Source organism: Erpetoichthys calabaricus, chromosome 13 (assembly GCF_900747795.2).
Source record: "Erpetoichthys calabaricus chromosome 13, fErpCal1.3, whole genome shotgun sequence".
Classification (NCBI taxonomy): Eukaryota; Metazoa; Chordata; class Cladistia; order Polypteriformes; family Polypteridae; genus Erpetoichthys; species Erpetoichthys calabaricus.
In genome coordinates this window covers 44,493,950-44,513,976 of record NC_041406.2, presented here as the reverse complement: position 1 = coordinate 44,513,976, position 20,027 = coordinate 44,493,950, and the positions used below count along the sequence as shown (strand labels likewise).

The window sequence follows — 20,027 nt, the reverse complement described above, 5'->3', positions numbered from 1 at the left end:
CCTTTACATTTTTCATTGCTAAAGTATATACACTATATTGCCAAAAAGTATTGGGACCCCCTCCAAATCATTGAATTCAGGTGTTCCAATCACTTCCATGGCCACAGGTGTATAAAATCAAGCACCTAGGCATGCAGACTGCTTCTAGAAATATTTGTGAAAGAATCGGTCGCTCTCAGGAGCTCAGTGAGTTCAAGCATGGTACCATGATAAGTCCATTCATGAAGTTTCCTCGATACTAAATAGTCCATGGTCAGCTGTTAGTGGTATTATAACAAAGTGAAAGCAATTGGGAACACCAGCAACTCAGCCATGAAGTGGTAGGCCACATAAAATCACAGAGCCAGGACAGCACATGCTGAGGTGCACAGTGGGCAGAAGTCGCCAAGTTTCTGCAGAGTCAATAGCTACAGAACTCCAAAAGCTCAAGAACAGTGCGTAGAGAGTTTCATGGAATGGGTTTCCATGGCCAAGCAGCTGCATCCAAGCCTTACATCACCAAGTGCAATGCAAAGTGTCGGATGCAGTGGTGTAAAGCACACCACCACTGGACTCTAGAGCATTGTGCCAAGTGTAACATTTGGTGGAGGGGGAATTATGGTGTGGGGTTGTTTTTCAGGGGTTGGGGTTGGCCCCTTAGTTCCAGTGAAAGGAACTCTTAATTCTTCAGCATACAAAGCCATTTTGGACAATTTCATGCTCCCAACTTTGTGGGAACAGTTTGGGGATGGCCCCTTCCTGTTCCAACATGACTGCACACCAGTGCACAAAACAAGGTCTATAAAGAAATGGATGAGCGAGTTTTGTGTGGAGTAACTTGACTGGCCTGCACAGAGCCCTGACCTCACCCAAAAGAAACACCTTTGGGTTAAATTGGAACGGAGACTGCGAGTCAGGCCTCCTCGTCCCAACATCAGTGCCTAACCTCACAAATGCTCTCCTGGAAGAATGGTCAAAAATTACCATAAATACACTGCTACACCTTGTGGAAAACCTTCCCAGAAGAGTTGAAGTTGATATGGCTGCAAAGGGTGGGCCAACTCCATATTAAAGCCTATGTATTAAGAATGGGATATCTTTAAAGTTCATGTGTGTGTAAAGGCAGGCATCCCAATACTTTTGGCAATATAGTGTGTATATAATTTTCTTGCCCTTGATCCTAGGTTATTGCTACCAAAATCTCCCTTATAGTTACCTTTCAGATGAGAAACAGCTCTTATCATGTATGTCCATTCTATTCATCATAATTCAATGTGTCATATAGATGATTTTCTGTTAACTGATTAGGTAATGATTAGCATATGGAAGTCTGCAGACTAAAATGACAATAGGAAACTGATCAACCACAAGTAAAACCTTCCTGTGCGTTTTAATTTTATATTTTTGTGAAATTGTACAATATGAAAATTTGAAAGTCTGCTGCTTGCTTCTAAAATCTCAGTCTATGCATGTGCCTGTTTATAATGTTTTGTGAAGTAACAATGTGACCTTTAAAAAGTTAGGCCTAAAGAACACATCAATCAAATCTAAACCTTTTGATCCTGGAAAATACCTGTATGCATTTCTTTGCATTTTCTGCATTATCACCACATTTGTAGCAGCAGTAGCCTCTTGTCTATGGTTACAGATGTTTTCAATAACCCGAGTGTTTAGGAAAGGTCCTCCACCTTCTCCTGAACCAAGGAGGATTTTCGTCAACGAAACATAACACCCAAGCGCCATTTCTAGCTCCCATTATTTGACATTAGGTCTGTTCAGACAGTAAAACATGAAATAATTCATAATAAAAATACTATATGTTTCCTGTGTTCTGTTTTCTAAACGGTTTAATGAATTTTCTCAGTACTAAATGGCATTTTTGTCACTGACTTGGCTTCTTTGCATTCTTTAAGGAAAAGGTGATCTAATAGGAGCCAACCTTTCAATTAGTGACAGAGTCATAAAAACCAATGCAGATGTTAAAGCTTTGACCTACTGTGACCTTCAGTGTGTTAACCTCAAAGGACTTTATGAGGTGCTGGACCTGTATCCAGAATATGCACACAAGTTTGTAGAAGATTTCCAGCAGGACCTCACATATAACCTTCGAGAAGGACATGAAACTGATGTGAGTATTTATTCTGGTCTTGCTACATTTATAACCTAGCCTAGACTTGGTGAACTGCTGTTACACTGCATGTAAAGGTTTTATCCTAATGCCTGCTGCATTTACATCACATTACATTTTTTATACAATTTAGCTATCTGTTAAACTACCTCAAAACACAACATTTATTTGTTTTGAAAAATTCTGGTAACCATGGAAATATGGAAATGTATCCACATTCTTTGTATTCCCATTGAGAGAGCTATGGCTAAAGGCTGCAGATTAGCTGCTATTTGCATAATACATGTTGTTAGGTCAGTAATGTAACTATGGTGTAAAACATGTTTTTACCTGTTATCGGTTCAACCAGAAATTATATATTTTCAATAACTTTTGTGCAGTAAATTGAGAAATGTTTATAAACACCGTATAATTTTTATTGGCTCTGTTTATTAAGTGTGAACTAAACCACACAAAGAGAGTATGGTGTCCAATTTACGACATCATCATTTTTTATTTCTTCCATCTTTAAGCATCAGTAGTACTCCACGTTGTATATGCTTATTATTTGTCACTTCTCAGTAGTGACTCATCACTCATGATGCTGCACTGCTCATTTGTCCATCATTAGCCATCACTCAACACTGGTTATTTCTTATTCATTTTTCATTTTCATCATTTTATCAAGAAAACCAGTCATAGTTCAATGGCAGGGTGTGGGTAGAAGACGATATATAAGTTAATGACGCACATGAAGTATCCATAGACTTATTCAAATATCAGTAGTCTATTTCTTTTTAAGAGCATGTGCCAATGTAGCCTTTGTTTAGTAAATTGGTGAATTGTATCACTAATGTTATTGAATTAATTCATAAAGATTTTGCCTGCTTGCAATTGATGGTATTGCACATGAGCATACATTTTTGTAATTTTTGGAAAGGAATTCCACATGCTTGTAATGTGCAATCAAACCATAAGAGATGACCTGACAATAAAAATATACACGGAATTTAATTTCCTTTATTAAGTACAGATTTACTAATGCAACCTGATACGCAGTAAATTATTCCAAAATTAAAACCTATACCTAGTTTCCTGAAGATTCTAAACCAACTCTTAAAGAATTTAACAGTTGTATTCTGAGGACTTTTAGGTATTTTTTGATACAATAATAAAAAACAGAAATCATACTACTCTTTTAACTTCTGAATACATGTCTGGCACTCCATCCAGGATTGCTGGAGGAAGGTTCCTGCACCCTTTGACCCTTATTTGCTGTAAGTTTTAAAAATGTATGTATTATTTAGCTTTATAAAAAAGATATATTACATTTCTAATATCTCACAAGCTTAGTTCAACATTTCCAATTTAATGTCACTTGTTGTGGTGGAGTCTGTCTCTGCACAGTGAGCCACTCCATCACAGGATCCTCTACATCACTTATGCCAATCAATCCATAGACACATGAGGAAAATGTAACAGCTCCAAATGTGTAATCTGACCAGGAGATACAGTATGTACAAAGATCTCCATTATTGAATATAATTAAAGCTCAATGCTAAGTTTATCATCTTGATTCCTACCCGTTCACTGCACAAATACGGAATGTCATTAAGTTTTCACGTGCCTAGAAACCTATTTGTCATTTCTGCAAATGTATGTTAAATTAAATTCCTATACTATTTCCCACAGCATCTGCCCAAGATGGAAAAAACAACCCATAAGCAGCCCCACTTGGAAGGCAGTTTTGCAGTTATTCCGACAAACGTGAATTGTAAATACCTGACAGAAAATTCTAGGTGGTGCCTTGAATATCAAAAGATCTGTTGCCATGTTTTTTTTCCAGTGACCTTAAGTAAGATCACCAAAATCTCAGTGAACTGATGCATTAAAAACTTATGTAAAATGTTTTTTAAGACTTTGATCTTGAGGGGAAAATATGTTTGGGTGGGGGTGTGACAATGTGGGTTCTACTCCATGCTTCCATCTCACACTTTTATAATGTAACCGGATGAGCTGGACAATGAGGACACCAAACAAAGCAAGGGGAAAGGTGCAAAGTGCAGAAGTGCTTTTTTTTAAAAAAGTAGTCAAAACCTAAACAGTATCCAAATAAAAGTGCAGTGCATCAAAATGTCAATAAATAGATAATCCATAAAACCAGGGTGATCCAAAGTGAAGGTTAAAATAATCCAATAAGTAATTCCATTAAAAATGAGGTTAAAAACAAGGGTAGGAAGCAGTCCTTTAAAAACAACACCCGGTGCCTTCTTTAGCTGGCGGCTCCCCTGCTTCTCCCTTCTGGGCCCTGCACCAGGGGAATCATACCTGCAGCTGACTTCTCCTAAGGGTCTGTAGCCTTTAGGACCCTGGCTTCGTTGGGTTCCACCAGACCAAGATTTGGGTTCCCCATCGACCAGGGCGCTTACACTGGGGCTTCCACCTCCCACGCTTCCAACTCCTGCAGCCTTCAGCGTCCTTACGCGGCAAGCCGTCCTCGATTGTGGTCACTTCTGCTCCTCTGCAAAACTCAGCAGGAATGACCCAATCCGTCTGCCCCTGGGTGCCGGCCAAACACCCTGCTAGGGCTCACTTCTCCCAGCTGCATGTCCTTCTTACAACGAGCCTGCTCTCATTCACACCGGCTCCTTCACTTCCTTCCTTCTTCTCCCTTAACCTCCGTTCTCTGCTTTCTTTCTTTTTTTTTCTCCCCTCCAAACTTGCGCTTCTCCAATGTATAATGGGGGCATAGCACAGTTGTGGCGATTAGCAGCTTCTGGCATCAATTACGGATATGGACAATTACTCACCTGTGCACTTAAGCAAGGAAACGCCCGCACCACATCTGAGAACTGCTGCAGCCACAATACCACCCCCCTCTATAAGCCGCGAGTGCAGCAATTATTTATTTAAAAACTGGCCTTTTCTTCTAAGTTGCGGACCCACTATACCCACCGTGGCACACACCATGTCTTCATCCTACATTTTTCCCTATTTCTTAAGTCTTTTTTTATTTTTTGACATTTCTGTTTTTTTCACCTTTATAAGTCATATCGAACATTAAACCGCAGTCTTCCAAAACAACTGAAACTGGCTCCAAACTTATCTCTTATTTTAACTGCTGACTACATGTTTCTTCCATTTATTTTGGGATTTTCAGACCTTTTATTTAAATTCCAAATGTTGGTCTCGGGTGGCACGGTGGCGCAGTGGGTAGCGCTGCTGCCTCGCAGGTGGGAGACCTGGGGACCTGGGTTCGCTTCCTGGGTCCTCCCTGCGTGGAGTTTGCATGTTCTCCCCGTGTTTGCGTGGGTTTCCTCCGGGTGCTCCGGTTTCCTCCCACAGTCCAAAGACATGCGGTTAGGTGGATTGGCGATTCTAAATGGGCACTAGTGTGTGCTTGGTGTGTTTGTGTGTGTGTCCTGCAGTGGGTTGGCACCCTGCCCGGGACTGGTTCCTGCCTTGTGCCCTGTGTTGGCTGGGATTGGCTCCAGCAGACCCCCGTGACCCTGTGTTCAGATTCAGCGGGTTGGACAATGGATGGATGGATGTTGGTCTCCTGTATTTGCATCATGTTTTGCATTAAGTTTTCATTCAGGATGCAATTTGCTATTTATTTAAAAAGAAATGATTTAAACGTTGAGATCATTCATCCCTCACGTCCTCAAATTTGGTCTTCAGCCTGTGTTAGAACCTCTTCAAGCACATGCTCTACTGAAGACATTCAAGAGCACATGTAACTGGCACAACCTGGAAGACATGGGTGAAGTAACTCCTTATTATCTCAGTGCACCAATTCTCGTAAGGGCCAGCAATCCCTCCATTGCCACGATTGCTTAGCTCTATTGGGTCATTGTGATGCATTCCTACTGCTGCAACTGATATGCATATATGCAGGAGCTTCTGTTTGGTCCTGATCTGCAGGTTGTGAATCAGCAACACTAGTACTGTACCATTGAGCCACCCCCACTTTATGTCATGTAAAAAAGCCCTCTGTCAAGGATTTCATTAACTTACTAGGATACTGGCAGAAGTGTACTGTTTTGCTTAAGTGCTAAGGGTTATATGTGCACATTTGTAACACATTTGTTAGAGACTGTAATCATCAGCTTGGAAACACAACATCTTTTCATGGGTTTTTATCCTTGGGTTAGCACAAGAGCAAATTTAGCGGGGGGACATTGTATTTTCACAGGGGCCCAATATGTGATTAGAACACAAAGCCCACATTACTTCAATGCATAGCAAATACATGAGAATTTATATGTAACATTTTACAGGAAACAGAACTTTGTCCTGACAGAAAGCCACAGCGACATTATTGAGTGGCGCAAATAGCAAGATGACTAGCATTTAAATCCTGATGTGGGCAGAAAGTACTTTTCTTTAAAGTTCTTATGCGTCTTTCATTCTTCCTTTAAAAACATTCATGATTTATAATAGACGTACTTACAGCAGTTATATGAAGAGTGGAGTCAGCTGTGTTAAACCATCTCCAATATAAGAAGAGGTGTTCATAACAGCTATAGCTCCCCCTTCATCTGCTGGTCCTATAGTGATGTTAGAATCCTAGGATAAACGGAATAATGATGCATTTTTCAAAATGTAGATGAAGAATGTGCCTGTTTGGAAGGGTCAAGCCATTTGTACAGAAAACCTGAGTTGTAGTCTCAACTATTTCTATCCAGATTTTTTTTGTTTCTGTGGGCTGAGCTGCATTTCAAAGGATTCAATAAAGCAACTAAAAACTTTATTAAAGTTAGGGCAATCTAAACTATTCTTATATTATGTGTATAACTAATATACCAGAGCATGTGGATTGATTATTTCAGTATTAGTTATCTCAATGATTAATTACATTAACTCTAAGGAACATTTGTTAAGAATGGAACACTATTTAGAAAGAAACTCAGAGTTATCTCAAAATAACATAACATCTTTTTGTATGCATAAACCTCTTGCAATATATTGATTAACAAAATAATCTTCAAGGAATTTTCCATGTAATTTAAACTGAGATGTTTGTTTTATGATTTCATATAACTTGGATGAAAAGGTCTTTAAATTAGTAGAAACTGACCCTGAAAAGCTAGGGTTACAGCCAAGAAGCTCTTTAATTTTATCAGATGAATAACTAAAAGTGTTGCTCAATTCAACTGACATTCTTCACAAAGATGGTAAGCTGTCACAAGGCCGTAAAAAAATATGTATAAAAATAACTGCCTTAGTTATTTCAACCAATTTCACAATCAGTACATCATTCTTACTTTTAACTGATCTCATTGTTTTGTAAGCAGGCCTTTTTAAATCTCATATTCTAAGAAATTCTGAAGCATTTCTGTTTTTGAGAGAGTGCCTTAAATGCTTAATTTTTTTGCCATTTTCTTTTTAACCCTTTACTGTAGAGTTTGCTCCCTTAATTGCATCCAAATGCTGACAACACTGAATGCTAAAAGGGAGCAATTACTTAAGTGCCATAGTCACTTGTCTCCTAGTAAGAAACATTCCTTAATGAGCAGACTGGAGAAAATGGCAGTGAAGCAAATGCTCCATTTTAGCATTCAGTGCTGTTTGCACCTGTGTCTATAACTGCTCATTCATCTCAAAAAATGTTTAATATATTTTTTTAGCAAAAAAGTTAAAAAGGCACATTTCTTTTCAACATTTTTGCAAGAATAGTGTATGTTTTTTGTTTTGTTCAATTTCACAGTGAAAAAAGGAAAGGAGCAACACGTAGATGTCTGGGCACCTCAAGATATCTGAGATATCCCAAGGTCTCAGATCTTAGTTAGCTTATTAAGGCTATGGCTTTTTCACAGTCATCATTAGGAAACCTCAGGTAATGCAAATTGCAAAGCTCTATAAATTCTCTGACTCCTCAGACAAAGTCCCAACAATCAGCAGCTGTGGGCTTATCTAAGCAGCTTTCTAGCATTCTGAAAAAAAAAATATCGCTGCTCACAAAGCAGGAAAAGGTTACAAGAAGACAGCAAAGCATTTTCAGGTAGCTGATTTCACATTTCGTAATTTCCTCAGGGACAAGCTGGCAGAGATGGGAGTAGATTCATACCTGGTAGCATGGATCGTGGACTATCTTAAAGATAGACCTCAGTATGTGCATCTCGGGAACTGCAGGTCTGACATTGTGGTCAGCAACACAGGAGCGCCGCAGGGGACTGTGCTTTCTCCGGTCCTGTTCGACACTGACGACACTGCTATCGTGGGCTGCATCAGGAGTGGGCAGGAGGAGGAGTATAGGGACCTAATCAAGGACTTTGTTAAATGGTGCGACTCAAACTACCTACACCTGAACACCAGCAAAACCAAGGAGCTGGTGGTGGATTTTAGGAGGACCAGGGCCCTCATGGACCCCGTGATCATCAGAGGTGACTGTGTGCAGAGGGTGCAGACCTATAAATACCTGGGAGTGCAGCTGGATGATAAATTGGACTGGACTGCCAATAATGATGCTCTGTGTAAGAAAGGACAGAGCCAACTATACTTCCTTAGAAGGCTGGCATCCTTCAACATCTGCAATAAGATGCTGCAGATGTTCTATCAGACGGTTATGGCAAGTGCCCTCTTCTACGCGGTGGTGTGCTGGGGAGGCAGCATAAAGAAGAAGGACGCCTGACGACTGGACAAACTGGTGAGGAAGGCAGGCTCTATTGTAGGCACGGAGCTGGACAGTTTGACATTCGTAGCAGAGCGACAGGCACTAAGCAGGCTCCTGTCAATCACGGAGAATCCACTGCATCCACTGAACAGTATCATCTCCAGACAGAAGAGCAGCTTCAGCGACAGACTGCTGTCACTTTTCTGCTCCATTGACAGACTGAGGAGATTGTTCCTTCCCCACACTATGCGACTCTTCAATTCCACCCGGGGGGGGGTAAACGTTAACATTATTCAAAGTTATTGTCTGTCTGTATACCTGCATTGTTATCACTCTTTAATTTAATATTGTTTTTTATTAGTATGCTGCTGCTGTATTATGTGAATTTCCCCTTGGGATTAATAAAGTATCTATCTATCTGTCTATCTAAAAGACCTTCAGGAAGATTTAACAGACTATGGAGTGGTGGTGCACTGTTCTATTGTGCCTGAACAAATATGACCATCATGGTAGAGTCCTCAGAAGAAAATCTTTACTGTGTCCAAGCCAGAAAATTTAATGCATGAAATTTACAAATTAACATCTAAACAAGCCTGAGGCATTTTAGAAACAAGTCCTGTGGACGGATGAAGTCAAAATTGAACATTTTGGCCACAATGTTATGTTTGGTGAAAAAAAGGTGCCAAATTCTAGGAAAAGAACACCTCTCCAACTGTTAAGCATGGGGGTGGATTGATCATGCTCTGGGCTTGTGTTGCAGCCAGTGGTACATGGCACACATCATTAGTAGAGGGAAGAATGGATTCAAATAAATAACAGCAAATTTTGGAAGCGAACATCACATCATTTGTAAAACAAGTTGAAGTTTAAAAGCATATGGGTCACATAGAGGCATAAGCTGACAGTTTTGCCATGACCCTTACAATCCCCTGACCTAAACATCATTGAAAATCTGTAGATAAATCTCCAAGGAGCAGTTCATGCAAGACAGCCTAAGAATCTTGCAGAATTAGAAGGATATTGCAAAGATGAATGGGTTAAAATACCACAAGTAAGAACTGAAAGACTCTTAGCTGGCTGCAAAAAGTGTTTACAAGCTATGATACTAGCCAAAGGGGGTGTTACTAAGTATTGATCATGCTGAGTGCCCAAACTTTTGCTTCATGCCCTTTTCATGTTTTTGTTTTTTTGTACTTGTGAATGATGGAAATAAAAATGTCATTTTGCTTAAAATATTAAAGAAATGTGTCATTTTTAACTTTGTCAGTTGGTGATCAGTTCACCTTCTGCTCATTTAACTATTGACAGTAACAGACATTTTAAGCAAGGGTGCCCAAACATTTTCATGCCATTGTAACTAAACAATAATATTAAATCAAAGTAAAAATGATGCACCAGTTATGAAATTGGTGGGCATGAAAACTGCAGCCATAGTGGTCTCCCAGGACTGAACTTAAAAACTACTGTATTAGGTGTTGCTCAGAATAGCTGTGTGTCTTTTTTTTAAAGAAGTATTTGATTGATATTTGAATAAACCAATAAAACTGAGCTTACCACTCATTTAACTAAGTCCCCAACTCTGTCATGCTGCTACTTCACTGTGATTGGCTTTGAGGCAAAACATGAAAAATAACAAGTAAGAAATGACAAGTGATGAGTGATAAGTGATTATTGATGTTCGATGAGTAGACAAGTTTGACAAGTGATACATTATGATTGACTAGTGAGAAGTGACAAATGGTAAATGTCATGGATTATTACCAAAGCTTGATAATAAGAAAAGTCAAAAATGACAATGCCTTGAAATGGACATAACACTTGAGAGCCTAATGTAACTGTCAAGACTCTGTATCAGAAAACAGTTGTAAACATTATGGTATATACAGTGATACTATAATGTACCTATATAATACATATATAGGTTTATAAATATTAAGTATATTTGAGTGTAGCTCTGATTTTGTTTTCCATAATGGTCTGATAACTGCCACGTCTAGTGCATTAGAAAATATGCCAGTCAATAAAGACCTATTGCTAATGTTAAGAATGACTGCTGTCAGAACAATAATTGAGCTTTTCATTAGTTTTGCCAGGACTCAGTTTAAAGGACAGGTAGTAGGTTTCATTTTAAAAATTAAAGTTATGGTTTCCGGGTTTGTTATAAAGTTAAACTTATTAAGACTATATACACAAAAAGAGAAAACGTTTTACAGCACAATACAATTTTGCAAGATGGCTACAAAATCTGGGGCCTTATAAGGAAGAAAGTTCAGAAAATCTGTGCTGTTTTCTAGAATCTCTCTTGTTTTTTTGAGCTTTAACAATAGATTTCTTATTACACAATGTAATAAAAATGTTTTATTAAAATGGCATATGGTAAAAGAGATTTATTTATTTATTTGTGCATTCATTTTTAGGGAATCTCACGGTTAACAAACAAAGCATCTTTGTTACAGGTAGGTTGCTAATTTTTATGTATTATTTTATTATTAAGAATTGCCACCTTTTTTCATTGTCCAGTGACCATTTTTTATAACTTACCCTACAATAAAGAATGGAAGAGTGCCAACCAATGTCACATTAGATGGACAAAATCATAAGAATAGCCCCATAGTACCCGCCTCCCACGATCAACCCAGTCTAATAAAAATATTACACAAATGAAAAGAGTGAGAATAAGATCCAAATGACCTAAAGAAGTTCCATAGTTCACACTGTAATCTCATGCAGAAAGCAAAAATTGGTAAAAAAAAAAGACAGCTTGTTTGTAACTTACAAGAAAGAAAAAAAGGTCAAAAATGGTGCAGTGGATGGCTCCCACCCAACCAACTTTGATTTTGTCACACTGCAGGCTGCCGTTTTAGAATACAGGGCTGGACAAACCAGGTCAAGCAACACTAAATTGAAAAATTAGGTTTTGTAGAGACTGAGGCATGAATTGTTCACTACTTTATTTGATCATAAATATGGGCCATGTATTGGGGACTGGACATTTCTTTGTCTAGGAATGGGCTTTACAAGTACAGAAGAATACTCAAGCTTCATAGTGCTTTATCTCTTACTGTCATTTAGTCTAGATCTTTAACATTTAAATTTAAAAAAGAATTTATTTGCTGATGAATTGCCCTTGGGAATGAAAATGTTATCAAACATTCAATGACTAAGCCTTAGGAGTCGCTTTTGAAGCAGTAAAAAGAATGCCACAACTCATTTACAGTTGAGTAGTTAGATGATGTTACGATTTTTTAAATTTAAAATAGGAATATTTCATTTATGTCTTTGACTGGGCTTTAACTCAGGTAGTGTAGCCCAGTGGGTCAGTGGTTAGAGCTTCTACTTCACTGTTCTGGTTTCAGACCCTGACCTGGGCATTGCCTGTGTGAATGTTTTATTTAAGCACCCTGGCTTTCTTCTCACATCCCAGACACTTGTATTCGAAGTAATCGTGAACTGGAAGAATAACTGAGCAAGAGTGTAGGAAAGACACTAACAACTATATCCACCCTTCCATCAAAGTTCATAGCTAGTGTAACCAGTAGGGGGCACCACCAAGCCCCAAACTTCAGACCCAGTAATGCCTAACACAGTCACAAGTTCAAATAGTGGATTATAATTCTCCAAGCACCTTGTCTAATTAAGCACAGCCAATTAGCATACAAAAATCAATTAAACTCTTTCTTCTCCTTCCACCTTCAGTTAAGTGATGCCTGCTTCATCCCGGCTCCTTTTATACTGGACCTGGAATGGCTTCCAGTGACCCGGCATAACTTGTGCTGAGCGCTTCCTGGTTATACCTGAACCAGGGCAATCCTCCCCTGACAGCACCCTCTGGTGGCACGCAGGGATCCAACAAGGTTTTACTTCTGGACTTCAGTATCCCATGAGCCCCTGCGGGTGTCCAAGCTGGGAACACCTCCAGCAGACCTCTGCCACCTAATCTGTGACAAATGGAACTGCTCCTGGCCTCAGGGTTCTGCTTGTCCATCCCCTGGCACCTTCCATCTTGGTAGGAGGCTATGCCATCACCCAGCCAGGATGCCCTCTGTCCTCACACTAGTTAAACTAAACGTAGGGTCAAAGGAACAATAATCTTTCCCAGCAGTATTTGGCATAAGGCAAGACTCAGCCCTGGATGGTTTGCTTTTGCATTTGGGGTGTTAATAGTAATTCGCTTTTTAACCCTGTGAATGCCTGATGTTAACTTTCTGTGCCTCTGTGCATATACAGATAGGCAATAAATCCTTTCTTAACTCTGCTTTTGTGCCCACTTTCTGTTGCCCTCTTTTGCCAGCAATCTTTTTTCTCATCATCCTCCTACTTGTTCTAAAAAGCTTACTCCAGAAAAATGAATTATGCCATAAAAAGTGTTTTGAAAATTGTGTGCCTTATGGTATAAATACATGTGTATTGTGACATCACTGTAAACACTTTACGTGGTCTGCTAGGATACTTAAAGGATGCCTTTGTTTAACGTCTCCTATAGAATTTATTTTATGCTTGTAAACATCCTTTAATATATTTATACATTATTTGATTCTTTAAGTGTAATTCGGTAAATGGCTTTTAAAATACTTTGAAGAATTTATAAATCTTAATATTTCTTCTGATGTTAGTTTAACATATCTGGGAATTTTAAAAATATTCTTGTATATAAATATGAAGAATATCAGCAGGATGCTACATGTCTTAAAGAGAAAATCATTTTTAAAATTAAAAGGTCTATTCAAACACTTTTTATTTCTGGAGATGGAAATTTTAACTCTTGTCTTTAAAAACAATTGTCCACAATTGCAGTCATTTGACTTTTTTTTCTAATTGCCCTCTCAAAATATCAAGGTATTTCTAACTATTTTTTAATTCAGTTTGCTTTTAAGATTGCATTCTATGCTTATTACTCCTCTAAGGTCAACCAGTGACATGCAATGAGGTTCATGGCTGATGAGGCACTGACTCCTTCAGAGTCATATTTACAAATATATGAACCCAAAAGGGTAGCTTATTCACTATTCAATTGGCAGCCAGTGTGCACATTGACTACTGGTTATGTTTCATATCTCATCAACATTCTTTACACACACATAGGTAAGATGCATATTTAGCTAATAAAGAACATTACATTTATAGCGGGGAGAGAGTGCAGAGAGTGCGCATTTGCTCTGCATCCTCCATGTGTTCTAAATATGCTGTTGCAATTCTACAATTCATACTCATTCAATACAAATGAAAGTACTGAGTGGTATACAAATAAAACGGATTTCAATGTTGACCTTAATTGAAATATTTCATTTTTAAAAGCTTTTAATTCTGATGCTTTAATCAATTTTAATAAAGACTGTTCAAACAAAAGGATAACAAGAAAAAGAAAAGAATATTTTATTTAAGGTCAAAATTTAGTTTCTAAATATTGGATTTTTTTTTCTTAGTCTGATCCCATTTTTTATAAAATGAAAACCATTCATGGTCTTACCTTTATTTGTAAATGAAGTCCATGCGCCTATGTTTCTCCACGAAAATCTTGTAAAAGTCCTCCTTATTTTACTTTAGTTTTAAAAATCTTAATCCTCCATTTTGGCAGTCAGTCGGAACAAAAATATATAAATAAACGGACTGCTGAAGTGCACTTGACTTTCTTATATCGCTAACTTATTGGTGCCCACTAGAAGAACAGCAGCAACAAGCACCTGTTGGGCTCACATCTGCCCCTTCGGTGCGGTACGGTGCCTCACCTTATGCCTTTTCACTGCAGTTTTATGTCCGATCAGCAAAACTAAATACATTCATTAAAGATATTAGCTAGACTGTGGAAAGTCAGGGTGTATAATAAATGTGTCTGTAAACATTATATTGGCAACATGCAGAGAGACAGCAACAGCACACGCCAATTGCATGCATCAAACCCAGTGTGTGAGGGAGAGCACAGTCGGAGGTGAGGCTCGTCTTGTTGCTGCCACACCTCGCGTTTCTCCTCTGCATTTGAAAAGGAAATGTGCAAATTCAGTGATTTTGAATATAAAAATTGATCAAAATTATTGGAATCATACATAAAATAAATTTATAGCACAGACCAGTGGACAAATTTATTTTATGTTATCATTATTAGTTTTTTTTACTATTCAAGATGTGAGGTGAGGCCCTGCCTCCCCTGACCACACGTCCCTGAGGTCAACCTACAGTAGATATAAATATTTTTTCAATTGTTCACCGTATTGCATGAAGTATCGCAGTACAGTAAATGGGCTCATGTCAGTTGGCAGTGCTTTGTTTCTGAACAAAAGAGTTGGGTACCTTGTTCAGCATATATTTATATTTTGGACTTACTTTTGGGCATTTTCGTCTATATCAGATTGTGACCATTGAACATGTTCAAATTCCTAAATAAAAGTAATACTGAAAATTTAATTGAGAAGCTATTTGTTAATTTATTATTGATAATTCCTTAAAAATAATTTTTTTGTTTATCAATCTAACACAGCAATTTCAAACAGGTTATCATTGTTTCATTTTCTTGTTTTGCAATGGAATTGCATATGCCAGTATGTTTATTATCAGTTTCAGTAGTATGTTATATAAATACATTATTAGGGTTTTCTGTACACATTAAAGCAATAAACTGATCTCTTGCATATTATAATTATTCATCTGCAGCCAAGGATTTTATTTATGAAAATGAAAGCCCTGAGGGGAAATTCAGCAACAGCAGTTAATTTCATTAAAACATATAAGGATGTCTTTCTTTTTGCCATTTTATTTTTCATCTGTGATTAACAAACAAACATTGAGCACATAAATCTAATAAAGAGTGTCAAAAAATAGCAAGTTGGAACTTTATGAGGTTTTCAAAAGCTGGCTGAGAAAGCATTTTATTGTTTTAAGCTTGACAAATAAATATTTCCTTATTTTTTTAACATTATTCAGTGATTCTGCATCTGGAATCACTAAGTATGAACGCATCAGACTAAATGCATATGTTTAGACAAGAAACAATATCTGTGAAAAATGATGGGATAAAACAAAATGAAGTAAAAGGTACATTTCTTGAGTTTAATTCTGAATTACTTTAATTTTTGAGGATTTCTTTGATGACAGAATTTTTGATAATATTCGTAATATGTCCATACTCTTTTGTGTTGTTGATGTGAATGTGGATGGTTTCTTGGTTTCTGCTTTTCATGAGAGCCACATAGATTTGCCCATGAGTAGAGACTGGTTAAGAGCTCCCAAATGTTTTGAACACTTAGAAAATTATGCTCTTCTGGTTCTTCTAACATTTTCAGGGGCCTGACTGATCCTGTGTGACTGTTAAAGCTCCCTTATTGACTGACCCTCTTACATTTACTTATTGTAATGTTTCATTGTGGCAGTAAAACTGCAGTGAGTCGCTTTGTCTAACAGCAGAAAATAAAAAAAGAATCTAAAAAACCTGTAAGAAGGTGTGATTTGAAGCTGAACAAACACTTTTCTAGAAGTGTATTTATGTAGTCATTCTTTAATCCATAATAAAACTTACAGCCAACTAATACTCACTCTTCATTAATTCCTATATCTGAAGGAGTTCAGCAATTGGAGAAAACTGCATACTTTTTGAGATTAAAGGAAACATTTTCAGCCAAATCATTTATTTGCTAAATGGCAGGTTGGCTGTGATGAACAGATATTGGTTTGAGTGGCACACATTATTTATTACTTCATCAATAATGGCAATATCTATTCATTAAAGATGCACTGGATTGTTTTGGTATCTAAAAGATCACTTGTCAGGCTTCAACTAATAACAGTTACAGAGCAGTGGCAAAAACAAAGCTAGTTAGTGTAAAATATTTTTAAAAAGTAAAAGTAAAACTGGTCAACAAGGCTCCCATTTAAAAGAGACTAGAATTTACTAACACCTTAATTAGATAATACACTATATTACCAAAAGTATCTGGTCATCTCTCCAAATTACTGAGTTCTAGCATTTTAGCTACCCCCATTGTTGACAGATGAATAAAATCAAGCACATATTGTAGCTATACAATCTCCACTGACAAATGTTAGCGGAAGAATGGGTCATACTGAATACCTCAATGAGTTTAAAATTGGCACTGCCATAGGATGCCACCTTGGCCCCAAGTCAGTATAGAAATTTCTACTCTTCTATATCTGATCTGGCCAACTTTAAGTGCTATTATGGTGAAGTGGAACCATCTACAATACAATACAATACAATTTATTTTTGTATAGCCCAAAATCACACAAGAAGTGCCGCAATGGGCTTTAACAGGTCCTGCCTCTTGACAGTCCCCCAGCCTTGACTCTCTAAGAAGACAAGGAAAAACTTCCAAAAAAAACCTTGTAGAGAAAAATGGAAGAAACCTTAGGAAAGGCAGTTCAAAGAGAGACCCCTTTCCAGGTAGGTTGGGTGTGCAGTGGGTGTCAAAAGAAGGCGGTCAATACAATACAATACACAGAACAGAACAAATCCTCAATACAGTATAAAAATAAAAATTTTAGAAGTACGGAGCAGAATTTATCAGTAGATGATATCACATAATATGATTTAGATACTGTATGTTTAGAGTCCTGGAGACCTCATCCATCAAGCTGCCTCCCCCATTTGGCCATTCCATGGGTGAAACAGCGCTGGGCCAGCCAATCCGATGAAAGGACCCGTCTTTCCCACAATTCCTGCGATCCTCCATCTGGGATGACTTTACCTTAGGCAGGCAAAACAACTTGGCAGGTGGGCCGAGGCACCAAGTGCCACATTTGAGTACCGAGAAGAGAAACAGAATAGGTGAGGGTTAGTATCCAATTCTAACTATCATGTTACTTATGTTTTAGTGCTAATAACAACAACAACAACATTTATTTATATAGCACATTTTCATACAAAAAGTAGCTCAAAGTGCTTTACATAATGAAGAGAAGAAAAATAAAAGACAAAATAAGAAATTAAAATAAGACAACATTAATTAACATAGAAAGGAGTAGTCTTTGTCTCCTAGCTAGTGTGTCAGTTCTGTTTGCCCATCTCTTTATTACTATGAAAGCAGTTTTCTTTCTCACTTAACATTTCTCTATATCTCAAACATGGATTTTTTCCATCCTGCTTCATGGCCTTTCCTAATTTCAATTTCAATTCCAACAAGTCACTGACCGAGGCCAGTTTTGTTTGGCTAAAGAAACATCAGGCTGGAACTCCTTCCAAAAGCCCCAGGAGTCTGTGACTAAATTCATTTTACTTTAATTGGGATTATGTGCTCTGCATTAGCCCATAGACTGTCTGGGCTTTTTGTAGACCTTAATGGCAACCATCTCTCTTTTGAGGTGGCATCTCAGTTATTACCTTCACAAGGAGGCCTCCCATTGCTGCTTCTTAGAGGTCGAAAGTTCTTATGGTATCTTGGCATTTCACCACTCTCTCACTCTTCTGGCAAGAGAAGGCTATGCACCTCAGCACTCTCTGGGATACCTACACTCTACTGTCTATTTGCAGGTTTCCATGCAGTGTGCAAATATCTTCTCTCATGTTTTTGGCCACATAGGTTAATTGGCACTCTAAGTGTCTTGTAATAGAATGGCATCTGGCTCATGGTGGTTTGTCTCCCTGTACCTGATATTGATGGAATAGGTTTTATAATCAATGATTCTATAATGAGCAAAACAAATTGAAAGAATTGATAAAAAGATGATATGGGACAACTCATTTCTTAGAAATGCAATCCATTAAGGAGACCCAGTTAGCAATATTCAACATTTTAGGTATATTGTCTTAAAACTTTGCTTTAATTAACTTGTAAATACAGCTTAGATGTACATTATTAGAGCTACATGGCTGGGTGAAAAATAGAAACTGTTGTGACAATTTTGTGACAAAATGATGTGTTGTGCTGGTGGTCTTGAAGTTGAAGTAGTTAACTGGTGTCTCTTGTTTTCTTTCCTGTGAATTCTAATTAAAGAAGTAAGTGAATGAATCATGGAGATGTAAAGAAAGTAGCACAGATTGTTGTCCCATTCATGTCAATACAAATCTAGCCTGTTTTAGTAATAGCCTGGGAAAAAAAAAGTCTTGGTTCTCTTTAATTTTCTTGAAAAGTATTAAGCAAACTGTATTGGAAAAGACAAAAGATATCAGGTGAATTCTGACAACCGCCTTTGTAGAAGCAGAATAAAGCAAACTTACAGTTCAGAATTAATATAACATAAATTGTCCATCCATCCATCCATCCATCCATCCATCCATCCATCCATCCATCCATTGTCTCCCGCTTATCCGAGGTCGGGTCGCGGGGGCAGCAGCTTGAGCAGAGATGCCCAGACTTCCCTCTCCCCGGCCACTTCTTCTAGCTCTTCCGGGAGAATCCCAAGGCGTTCCCAGGCCAGTCGAGAGACATAGTCCCTCCAGCGTGTCCTGGGTCTTCCCCGGGGCCTCCTCCCGGTTAGACGTGCCTGGAACACCTCACCAGGGAGGCGTCCAGGAGGCATCCTGATCAGATGCCCGAGCCACCTCATCTGACTCCTCTCGATGCGGAGGAGCAGCGGCTCTACTCTGAGCCCCTCCCGGATGACTGAGCTTCTCACCCTATCTTTAAGGGAAAGCCCAGACACCCTGCGGAGGAAACTCATTTCAGCCGCTTGTATTCGCGATCTTGTTCTTTCGGTCACTACCCATAGCTCATGACCATAGGTGAGGGTAGGAACATAGATCGACTGGTAAATTGAGAGCTTCGCCTTGCGGCTCAGCTCCTTTTTCACCACGACAGACCGATGCAACGCCCGCATTACTGCGGATGCCGCACCGATCCGCCTGTCGATCTCACGCTCCATTCTTCCCTCACTCGTGAACAAGACCCCGAGATACTTGAACTCCTCCACTTGGGGCAGGATCTCGCTACCAACCCTGAGAGGGCACTCCACCCTTTTCCGGTTGAGGACCATGGTCTCGGATTTGGAGGTGCTGATTCTCATCCCAACCGCTTCACACTCGGCTGCGAACCGATCCAGAGAGAGCTGAAGATCACGGCCTGATGAAGCAAACAGGACAACATCATCTGCAAAAAGCAGTGACCCAATCCTGAGCCCACCAAACCGGACCCCCTCAACACCCTGGCTGCGCCTAGAAATTCTGTCCATAAAAGTTATGAACAGAATCGGTGACAAAGGGCAGCCCTGGCGGAGTCCAACTCTCACTGGAAACGGGTTCGACTTACTGCCGGCAATGCGGACCAAGCTCTGGCACTGATCGTACAGGGACTGAACAGCCCTTATCAGGGGGGCCGGTACCCCATACTCTCGGAGTACCCCCCACAGGATTCCCCGAGGGACACGGTCGAATGCCTTTTCTAA

General features: G+C 38.9%; 1 protein-coding gene across 1 annotated transcript in view; it reads left to right on the top strand.

Annotated features, from left to right (window-relative positions):
- Positions 1–20,027, top strand: part of kcnh8 (potassium voltage-gated channel, subfamily H (eag-related), member 8) — a 278,164-nt gene that overhangs the window by 215,699 nt on the left and 42,438 nt on the right. Inside the window, exons 11-12 of the mRNA XM_051936034.1 lie at positions 1,893–2,107; positions 11,120–11,158. Of these exons, the coding sequence (XP_051791994.1) occupies positions 1,893–2,107; positions 11,120–11,158 (254 nt within the window). The remainder of the gene's footprint in view (positions 1–1,892; positions 2,108–11,119; positions 11,159–20,027) is intronic.